The sequence below is a fragment of the Amblyomma mixtum genome, chromosome 7 (genome assembly GCF_055824585.1).
Source record: "Amblyomma mixtum isolate Tamu chromosome 7, ASM5582458v1, whole genome shotgun sequence".
NCBI lineage: Eukaryota > Metazoa > Arthropoda > Arachnida > Ixodida > Ixodidae > Amblyomma > Amblyomma mixtum.
In genome coordinates, this window is record NC_143018.1 from 105511797 (window position 1) to 105523545 (window position 11749).

Sequence of the window (11749 nt, forward strand, 5' to 3'; positions counted from 1 at the left end):
AGGGACGATGAATGCCCATTAACAAAGACTGTTTGATACCGACTGGCCAAAAAACTCTTGATCCAAGAAATAATTTTAGGATTTAAGTTCAGATTCTCAAGTTTATTTATTAGACGTATGTGTGGGACTTTATCGAATGCTTTGGCGAAATCTACGAATACGGCGTCTATTATAGAGTGAGCATGAACAGCGTGATGAAGGTCAGTGATCAGTTCAAACAGCTGTGTTTCGCAAGATCGACCGTGTAAGAAGCCGTGCTGATTGACAAAAAAGAAGTTATGCTGTACCAGATAACCCATGATGGCAGATGAGAGTATGTGCTCGAGCAACTTGCAGCTGATGTTAGTTAACGAAATGGGCCTGTAATTTGAAGGGTTAGAAGCATCGCCAGATTTAAAAACGGGAATGACACGTGCAATTTTCCAGTCCTTTGGAACACAACCTGTGTCAATGGATTGCTGAAAGATAGCAGCTAAGATGGGGCATATTGCAGGTTTTGCTATATTGAGTAATTTGGGACATATCCCATCGAGGCCGGGTGCGGAGTTAGCGGGTAGACGGTCTATGGCAGAGGATACGCCCTCTGGCGTGACAGTTATGTCGGGCATAGTTGAATGCAGCTTTGTAAATGTCAGGTCAGAAGGTAAAGGGCTCTCATCTGTGAACACTGAGCAAAAAAATTGGTTAAATTCCTCTGCTACCTCAGGGGAGGTAAGGAGCTTGCCTTCTTTAGTTATTGACACTGAGGAGTGTAATTTGGATTAACAACTCGCCAAAACTTTTTAGGATTGTTCTTTAACAGATGCGAAATGTCATGGTTATAAAACTTGTCTTTCGCGTCTTCAATTTCAGTTTTGCACAGTTGCGCATGTGTGCGGTATTGATTCCAATCGCGCGCAGATCCTGACACTTTATATTTCGCGAACAACCTTTTCTTTTTGTTTATACATCTTTTGACGCTCCTTGTGAACCATTTGCTTTCTGTAGATGTGGTGATGGTGACTTTGAGCACGTACTTATCTTTTAACAACGTTAGTTTATCGCGAATAAGAGACCAGTTCTCATTGGCATCCCGTGAACTGAAAGAATGAAAAACATCGGCAGAAAATGATGATAGTTCATTGAGCAGCATATCAGCATTTGCCCTGGCATTGCCAAATATAACTTTCTTTGCCTTTTCTGGTTTATTCCTGGCTACTGTGAAATCGCACAGCAAAATACTGTGGTCACTGACACCATCGAGCACGCTTACAGTTGTCTTGTCGGGTTCCGTTGTCAGAACAAGATCTAAAAGTGAATCACCACGCGTAGGTATGGAAACTAGTTGATGCAGATCAAAAAGTGAGAGCACATCCAGAAAATTCTGGCATTCACGCTTTCTTATGCCGTGAAGGGGGCTGCATGTCTGCCAATCAATATGCGGATAATTGAAGTCACCTGCCAGGAATATTGGCGAGCGTGGAAATTTGTTCTGCACGTAAGTTAGAGATTCATTTAGGTTTTCAGGGAATTCCTCGTGCGAATCAGGTGGGCGATAGCAGACCCCAACGGCACAAGTTACTGATGGTGATAGACGCAATGCAACCCATAAAATTTCCAGACACGATCCTGTATCAACAACATAGGCTTGCAGGCTTTTCCTTACGGCGATCAACACCCCGCCACCGCGCGAGGTAATGCGATCTTTTCTAAATAATGAAAAATGGCTGGACAAAGATAGTTCAGAATCAGCAATATCGGGAGATAACCAGGTCTCTGTGCCCAGCACAAGGTCGGCTGAGCATGCTTCAACATAAGAACACACATTATCTTGTTTTGGAAGGAGGCTGCGGAAGTTTGACACTAAAATTGACAATGCTGAATTTATGGGTTTATTTTGTAGTCAGTGGTCCTCAGTGGTTGCGTCATGTTCAGGAGTGGTCATTTCACTAGTGCCGCTTTTGGGGACAGCAGCCACATCTTTAGAGTCGCGCTTGGGGAGGGCAATCACTTCTTTAGTGGCGGAGTTAAATGAATACAGTGTGTTATTGAGAAGGAGCTTATCAAATAAGAGCTTATACTTTTCCCCAGGATTTCTAGTATTTCGGGCGAAGTCTCTGAGCTGTTTCCGAATAAACTGCATCCTAGGCGAGAAATCTTCCTCTATCCAAACGGAAGCGGAGTCGAGATCTTTTAATTTGGATGCATTTTAATTTGGATGCAAACGGAGCTTATAAAAGCTCCGTTTTCTGCGAGAGTAGCCTGTTTGTGATTAGTGCTCGGCACCCTATCCGCATACAGGCCAACTTCTGTTTGTTCCCTCTGGAGCAGAGCAGACATTTCAGGATTTCGGGATTTATTTTCTTTACCATTGAGGTACGAGGAGAGGCTGGGACTAAAGTCATTTGAGTGCCTGACGGAGGTCCCAGCCCCCTCGTGTACAGAATCGACTGCAAGCACAGAAAAATACAAAATGATTAGAATCAAAGTTATACAACCAATTGTACAAAAAATGCACTGAGGTAGCACTCTCACATAATGAGTAATCATATATACAAAGAAGAAGTATTATAAAGAGTGAGCGGATACCACTAAATTTGGAAATGTGTGCTCTTAGTATATGCAAATCAGTTAGCATACCTGTGATAAAAGAAAACAAAGAGAATAATTGTCAGTCGGTAAAGCGGAATGAAAAAAAGGAGATCAAGCACTAAGAAACAAACTTCACAAGAAGGTGGAAGGTCTAGTCCTACGAGAGCGATTGCACCAACTGAATAACAATTACATCGAGATTAAAAAATATCCAAAATATTTAAAAACAATGTTTCTAATCATGGAGGCATATATTTCCATTCAGCAATATTTCTTTAACCTGTTTTTTGAACACGTGCTTAGAACAGGCATAGTTAAGAATTTCTGCGAATTTGTTGAGTATATCTACTGATTAGAAAGCAGAGAGCTGTTTTCCATAATTCATTTTTATTTTAGGCGTGAGTCGTTTGGCGTGTCTGAAATTATATCCACAATCATTTCTACAATCGCCGCCGCGGTGGCTCAGTGGCTATGGTGCTCGGCTGCTGACCCGAAAGACGCGGGTTCGATCCCGGCCGCGGCGGCTAGAATTTCTTTGGAGGAGAAATTCTAGAGGCCCGTGTACTGTGCGATGTCAGTGCACGTTAAAGAACCCCAGGTGGTCGAAATTTCCGGAGCCCTTCACTACGGCGTCTCTCATAGCCTTAGTCGCTTTGGGACGTTAAACCCCATAAACCAAACCAAACCATTTCTACAATCCTGCTGTGCGTATCTTTTTTCTTTGTGTATGACTTGAAGAAATTCCATGCAGTAAATTTGGTCGGCGCGTAACATGGAATATTGTTGAAGAACTGGACCTGTTCTAGTTGGTGTGAATTCATGGTGGAACAACAGCGCAAACTAGACAGAGGACACAGAACAAGAGGGGAGACACTACAAGCGCGGAAGTGTCTTGTAGTGTCTCCCCTCTTGTTCTGTGCTCTCTGTCTAGTTTGCGCTGTTGTTCCACCATGGATGTGTTTCCACTGTCCTTTCAACAAACCACAGCGGCTTTGAGACCACCACTTGTTCGCGAAGAAATGATTTTGTTCCGCATCTGTGCTGAAGTGATTTCATTATTTTTTTTTTTAGGAGGCGGGGGGGGGGGCGGTTTCAGAAGACGAATTAAAATTCAGTGGTTGATGGAATTAGAGTGCTGATATAGCCAATCATTTCCTCAGGAAAAAGTGGGTGGCCGAAAATTGCTGTTTTTTTTTCGTTCCTAGTTTTCACTTCAACAAATTACTAGCCGCGCAAGCAAAGCAAAGACCTGACTTGTGTAAACGACATATCTTTAAAAGCTATACAGTTAAAAGAGAACGATTTCATGCTTCTCAGTTCTTTTTCTATTGTGGCACACGTTGGCAAACTCAAACTTCACTTAGCACCTAGTCACTTAGCAGAAGTTCCATGTGCGCTGTAATTGCAAACACGAAATTCTTGACGCCCGCGTACTGTGCGATGTCAGTGAACATTAAAGAACCCCAGGGGTTCGAAATTTCCAGAGCCCTTCACTACGGCATCCTTCACAGCCTGTGTCGCTTTGGGGCGTTAAACCGCGCAACCTTTTGGAAGTATAATCGCAAATCTAATTTTTCACACTTCAAACACTGGAATAGATGCAGGTCGCATTATTACAGGTAGGCTTTTCATTACGGATATACAGTGGTGTAGCCATGAAAATTCAGGAATTTAATGTTCGGCAATATAAATTTCTTTCGTGTGGCACTGAAGGCCATATCGAAACTTCGCTTCCAAGGTCCGCTAAATGTTTGCTTCCAATTTAAGCGCGATAACTTTTTGTCTAGTGGTGCCGAGGTCACATACGAAAGTATTCCTACCTTTCTATCTAAAATGAAACTCGAGGATGTCTCCAAGCTAAAGCTTTTTTGTTAAGGGTGCGTCCCTACTACTATGAGCACCGCCACTTCGTTATCTTATTTCCCGACTGCTGGGTTGGACGTTGCGCGTGATAAAGTACGACCAATTCGTAAGCCAACTTTGACATGCATCTTCACATTGCCGTCTCGTTCATGCGCTCAAGAAGCTCAAACGTTTCGACGATATTGTCACATGTGCTTCAAGGAAAAACTGATGTAGCGGAAAACCTGAAGTACATGAAGGCGAACATATTTGGTCTTTAAAACGAAATCTTAAACAAGCCCCTTCACATCTAAAGAAACTCGCTTACACCACATTAATTCGTCGAAAGTAGAGTACGCATCAGTCATCTGAAATCCGGACCATGCCTATACCTCGTTAACAACGTTAAATCAGTACAGAGCCGCTCTGCTTGTTTCGTTTTCTGGAATTCTTCACGTTTCACCAGTGTCGCAACATTAAGAGAACTCACTCGAACTCGACCTGTGATTACATCGCCGCAAGCTTTAACGCCTTGCACTTTTCCATAAACTTTATAATCGCCCGTCGCTTCACGTCTAGTTCTCCCAATCACCCTTGCTCGTCTATTCACACGGCGATCACCCCTTCAAAGTAAACCGAATCGAATGCCGCACATTCCTGTAGTCTAAGTCACTCATTCGACGCACAGTAGTCGATTGGAGTTAACCGCCATATACTATTCTCACCGAATTGAACATATCTAAATTTCAAGAAATTATTCACTCTGTTACTGGTAATTAATCTGTCTCCGACTCCCTGTTTGTTTGTGTTGTATTTTTTTTGCATTACTTTATATTTTGCATCTTGATGTATGTGTTGTCTATAACTCCATTATTATTGCATTTTTTTATGTATTAAGTACATTTATGTATTATGAATTTTGTGTATCCCCTCTCCTATGTAATAGCCTCCTTCAAGGGCGTTTACGGGTACTTTGAATAAATGAAATAAATACTGACATATACGCAGCGCTCCGAGTATGGCATCTTCAGGTCCATGTGGTGTTCAGCTGGCGCTATAGTTTCAGCTAAAGCTTTTATGCCCACTCAGGAAGCTATTGGTTTTTTCTCGGATTTACAAGCTTAAAATCTGGCTTCAAACTAAGTTCTTCTATTGTGTCTCTTTGTGTACATGTCTGCTTTGCAGTGCGGATTTACGATGAGCGACCAGTTAACATGCACATCCACTTTTCTGCGACTAATAAATATTATGTGCGGACGCGAAATCGGAATCAAAGCAATGATGCCAGCCCTCACGTTTACACATGCTGTTGTTGGCCCCAGAGATTGCATCACTTGTGCTCCTGAAATATACCTGAGGAATGTCAGCAGGTTAGCTTTAGGCGCACATGGCAGCACTGGAGGTAAGAGGTTTTCGACTTTTGGTAGCTCACGAGAAGTAACATTCAGCGTAAAGTAAGGATAAGCCAATTAGACAAGAGGCGATCAGTCGCTGGAGTTTTCAAGTACCACCGTGATGTTTTCAAGTACCACTGCAGCAGGGATATCTGTGCAGGCTTGGATGTAAGTATAGGTTGTGGCCTGAAATTATGGCTGAATATGCGACCTGTTATCAATTCGAGTAGATGATGGCGGTAGCTTGGTACCAATTTTAAAGAATAGTTATGAGGAAAACAAAGGCTCTGTAAGTATCTCACTGAATTGTAACTACGGAGCCCAAGAGACCTGAAGATGATAGGGAAAGCGCACCCAGCCTGTCTCTTGTCCGCCATCTAGCAAGTACGTTGTGCTTAACAGCCGCAAACCGTGAATGCTTCTAGTGCACTGAAGGTTCGAAGGACTGGTCCTTCGGCTGGAGTTAGCCTGCACCGGACTGTAGTCCGCAAAGACCTCGTGTTCGTCTGGAGTCCCAACATCGTGCATACGTAGCCGTCTTGTTCGCTCGCATTGTGCCGGGTTTTCATTCAGCATATATACCAATGTGCTCTTTTCGCGCGCAGGCCGGGTCCGCGGCGAACGGTGACGGCCCAGTGCCGGCGCCCAGCAAGTCCGGCTGGGTGCGCACCAGCGGCAGCATGAACCCCAACCTGTACGCCACCAAGAAGACGGTGGCGCAGGGCATGTTCGACGTGGCCCTGCTCTCGGTCAATGCCACCCAGCTCAAGAACATCATCCAGCGCGGGGACGACCACGACTTCTATACGCTGCTCGTGGTGCTCATCTCCGTCTCCATCGGGCTGCAGGTAGTAGTACCTTTATTCGGCCGTAGTTTACAGGCCGAGCATGTCGACCTCCTGGGCGACCAGAAGTCGCTGTTCTTCCTCCCCTTCAGCGCCAAGCCAGTCGAGCCAGGTGGCGATGGATAGAGAATGCGGGGGGTAGGAACCCGACTGCTGAGCAGCCGGGCAATAGAAGAGGCAATGGGCAAGGTACGCATAGATACAGGGGCAGTTGGGACAGGAAGGGTCCGATCGATAGCGATAGAGAAAGAGGCGGGACTGCATTCATTCGGATATGCCGAAGAAGGCGAGCCTCCGGCACCGTGAGTGATGGATGAGGGGGAGGTTAAAGGCGTTTGTCGAGGCGGAGCTCGAGGTAGACCTCTTTTATGGTGCGGCGAAGAGTGAGTCTCCCACCGTCCTCCGAGGGCTTTGGCCAGGGGATCAACGGTGCCCGGAAAAGTGTGTCGGGGGTATATTCAATGCACAGGAGAGCGATCTATGCTGACCAAGGTACGGATGGTTTGATGTCGGCGTTGCGCTGAATGCGGACCGGGTATAATAAGAATGTGTTAGCTCATTAAGTGATGCATGGAGTAAACAAAAACCCCATGAATTTTCTTGCTTTCCTCTGGGCAAGCAGATAGGTGACAGAAGTTGGTGCACCTTGCGTCAGTCACCTTATCGTGTAGTACTTGCGCTGGAGCACGAGCAGGAATGAAGCTGCCACATACTGACTACAGTAGTGGTATCGACATTGTTTGGATCGTTTTGTAGCATACTAAGCGAAGTGAAGTGGATGCACGGGAATACAGCGGTCTTTCGCTGCTCTCTAGATCTCAGCCCACAGCAAATACGACTCCGATGTGAAGTTTCTTGCAATGGAGTACATTTTGGGCATTTTTTCCGTGTATTCGTAGGCATTTCCTTTAGTCCAGTGATTCTGCATCCCATAATTTTGTCTTTACTTCCCCGATGGGCACTGAACCTTCCATGGACGTCCTGCATACATCCTCAACATCCGCAGGACGTCCAAGATAGTTTCAATGCCCATTCGGTCCTACAGCAAACCTGAAGGTCTAACCTGTCGCTTTCACCCGTTATTGTACATTGCTCATAATTCGATTCTACGTTTACGGTGAAAGTTATGTCAGTGTTATCATCTATCGACTGTGCGTTATCTGTTTACATTTCCGGATACCGTGTCTGTCACACCCCCGTAGCTGATCGCTTGCCAGATTCTGTCATAGAAATATCGAAATATGTGCCTTGCGCGAACTAAATAAAATGAAACGAAGTTTTCCGGATTAAATTAGACCATCACTCTCACCATAAGGAAAGTCAAAAGGAGTTCGATGATTTAGCTCCGTGTTGCGTTCCTGGCTTTCAATTAAAGTACTATATCCTGAAAATTTCTGCACAGCCATTAGTTATTGCGGCGTTCCTGATGTTCAAATGAGTAGAAAATGTCAACAGGCATCACGAGCAACAGACCCTACTATCTGTGCACAAAAGCACGAGCCGCCGCGGTGGCTCAGTGGTTATAGCGGTCGGTTGCTGACTTGAAGACGCAAGTTCGGTCGCGGCCGAGGGGGTCGAATTTCAATGGAGGCGAAATTCTAGAGGCCCCGGTACTGTGCGATGTCAGTGCACGTTAAAGAACCCCAGGCGGTCTGAATTTCCGTAGCCCTTCACTACGGCGTCCCACATAGCCTGAGTCGCTTTGGGACATTAAACCTCCATAAAAAACACGAGTTCGCTCATTCTGACGCTCCTGTGGATGCACAAAAGCTGCAGAATTTTTTGTCTGTGCATTGTTTGAAGGTTGAGCGTGTTCTATGTTATATTACACGTGGGTGTGTTGGGCGGCTGATGCGCATTTGTTTTTGTTACCTGGTAGGCCAGCTGCCATTAAAACTTCAGTTGCTATTACAGCGCTGTGCTGTGCACTTCTTGTGTTCCAGTTTTCGGTGCTGGTTACAGTGTTCGATTCGCACCAACTAGCCCGCAAGGTTAATCTGTTGCTTCCCTTGTTTGAAATTTTATTGGCGTTCACATGTACGGAGTCCAGTAATCAATAGTTTACAATACAGGAGTGCTCTGATGACAACAGAAACCTAAGCGGTCCAAGTTGAGCTTTAAAATTCCGCCTGAAATGGCCACAAGTGACGAGAAATGCAGCGTGAAAAGCAGCCAGCGCTCAGAGCAGTCCCGTGCCCTCATTTCTTCATTGTATCCGCTGAAGCCTTCGCCAGAAAAAAAAAAAGAATTGTGATGACGGTTCGCGGATATATACATGCGAGTGCATTTCATCGCCACGTGCAAGCATGGAGAAGAATTTGCTGTATGTAATTGCAAGGATACAACAATGCTGCTGCCTTGACTCGCGTTGGTATGCATTCCAGCGGATAAAAAATACATGGCCTTCATGCTTCCAGCCATTAGGTCGCAGTGATCTGCCTGACCACGTAGGAGCACACTTTATTCCTCATGCCCTCATCCTGTAAAATTTCGGCCATATCTCTAGAATGCCATTATCGCTCTTACTTGCTGCCAGGCACGGCCCGCTGCCGTTTACGACACTCTCTTCACTCGTTTCCCCGCAGCTCCTGGTGGGCATGGTCTTCCTGGTGCTGGGCTTCATCAACGTCAACAAGGAGAAGAACCAGCGGCTCGCCGAGATCCTCAACAACGTGGCCACGGCGGCCGTGTTCGCCGTCACGGTCCTCAACATCCTGTCTGCCTCCTTCGACACCCGCAACGCGGCCGACGTCCCTCCGTACCAGCGGCGGCCCAGCCAGGCTGAGCCTCTGCTGCCGCGGTGAAAGTGCGGACGGGTGTGCTTGGCGGACCGCGGTGCTGTTCAGCTCGTTCTGGTGTCGGTCATGAGCAAACTTAAGCGGGTTTCAAGCCGCACTTGAAAGAACGCGTTGATCTCAACAGCGGTCATCGGTGATCTGAGTTGTGCGTCAATTTTCTGGATCTTTTTATAAAAAGTAAAGACTGGATACCGAAACTATTTCATGGAAGAGGCCCGCGGAACTGTGACTGGGTCTCTTGCCTCGTAAGTACTTGGCAGTCATCTCCATCGTCTCCTGTAGTGACCGAGGTTACCTATAGCGGAGATTTTCGGGACTTCGGTAACCCAGGTTTCCGGGCGCGTCTGGAAGCGGCGCTACAAATCGAACCTTCTGTAGTCAAATATATCAGCATTTCTTTTTAAGGGCTTATCATTGGCTTCTCACTCTGTTTAGGTTGTTCTGGTGACTTAAATTGGTTTTTGAGGAACGGAAATGGCGCAGTATCTGTCTCACATATCTCGGCGGACACCTGAACCGCGCCGTAAAGGAATGGAGGAAGGTAGGAGTGAAAGAAGACTTGCCTCGAGACTATTTTCAAGAGACCGTTGTCCCCTTGAAAGAGCACCTGGCAACGAGCGCATTCACTGTGACGTCTCACAGAATGCAAATGTATGACTAAGTGTGAAGTCGATGCAGGAATGATCAACATGGCATCGCGTCCCAGCCGGTAGTTCACCTGGATGTGTCTTGTCATTCACTGTGAGGTCTCAAATAACTGCGGTGCGTCCGTGTAAGAAGACGCTGCGTCTACCAACAAGCACGCACTCCATGCATGTCGTTAGCATGTCAGCGAGCGCCTCGCATTCTTTTACCGTGATGTGGACCTGGATTTTTCGCCGCTGAAAAGAAATAATCATCAGTGTCAAGGTGCGCCCTCTGGTGCAGATTCGTGACATGACATCATGGGAAACGCGTCTGAAAGGCCCGTTCGCTGCGCTGATCTCTTCGAAGAAGTTCCGTGATAGCGACGCGTGGCAGATATGCAAAGCATTTAAATAATGCCAGCCACCTGTGTACATTTACTCGGAAGTAACAGCCAGCTTATGAGCTGGAATCCACATTTTCACTTCACGCACGAGACAAACGGAATATCACGGGAGTGAACTCGGAATACGGTGTAATGATTCGGTGCTAATCCTAAATCATGTGTTCGGATACTGCTACAGCAAGGTTCCTTTACATAGAAAGTTCCGGATAACATCATACGAGGCTGTGGTATGTGAAATTATATAAACAGGGTGAGAGTTGCGGTATTCCGCCAGTAGGAAGAGGAAGGAAGAAACTTTAATCCAAAACTGCAGGGCCCGGCCCGTGAAAAAAAGTTCATTCGGTATGCACCATTGGTCATCCCCGCCTTATCACTGCGCTCACAATTTCATCCAGGCAATCGGGAAAGCAATTCCGAAGACAGGGAGCTGTGAAACTTTGTCATCCATTATATGGGTACAATAAGCATTTTAGAAACTACGGCGGTTCCTTTGCAGCCTACGGAAGCTGTATTGTTGCTTTCGCGCATTTTCTCACTTGATGTTTGTTGTAAGACGGGCGAAAAAAGAACACTCTTTAGGATTCAGCAAACGGCTGGGTACAGATTACGGCTTACTGAGAACGTCAAATAACAAGTATCGGCGGGTAAAAAATTCAGTACGCCAGCATAATTTCGCGGTGGCTTATAGGTTTTATTTCGGTTTATGTTTTTTTGCTTGCACAGAGAACGTGACAGTGTGGTATTGTGCAGCGTCCCCGAGAGAATTGTTTTCACTGAGTGTGATTGCTAGCTTCAAACTATTAGGCGGCTGGCCGTAAATTTTAATTCTCTCTAAAAACTGAACCGGTTCCGCAAAGTGTATCATCATTTTCTAGTGCATTCAGTTCTGTGCTTTCAGCTTACCTGCGTTGCATGTTGTCGTCCTAAATTTCGCGCCGGCTTACATGTGGAACGCAATATTGTTTTTTTCTCCAAAACAGAGCACCCCATCAAATGTACACGTCATTCCACTTCACACTGCTTGCACTGAGCAGGTGCACGCGGCGTCAACGCCTTTGACACATGTCCGGTTGCAGGGCTGGTCATGTGACCAGATGCATGGGATGTTAGAAAAACCTGCGCAAACTGTACCATGCGTGCATAGGCTGGAGGTATTATATGTGCAAAGGAATCTATGCCACTGGAATGGAGCATCGAAATTTTTGCATTTTTCTGCCTTCTAGTGCCCCATCACTTAATGCCTTAATGCGTGTACTGTTTGCGAATGGA

General features: G+C 46.0%; 1 protein-coding gene across 5 annotated transcripts in view; it reads left to right on the forward strand.

Moving 5' to 3' along the window:
• Nucleotides 1–11749, forward strand: part of LOC149337100 (ninjurin-2-like) — a 56172-nt gene extending 44423 nt beyond the window's left edge. For 4 of the 5 annotated variants that reach the window (XM_089553317.1, XM_089553319.1, XM_089553318.1 and 1 more), the window contains 2 exons: nt 6413–6658; nt 9238–11749. In XM_089553317.1, coding sequence (XP_089409443.1) covers nt 6413–6658; nt 9238–9456 — 465 coding nt within the window. In that variant the 3' untranslated portion in view covers nt 9457–11749. The remainder of the gene's footprint in view (nt 1–6412; nt 6659–9237) is intronic. The other variant, XM_089553315.1, reaches the window with a different exon arrangement.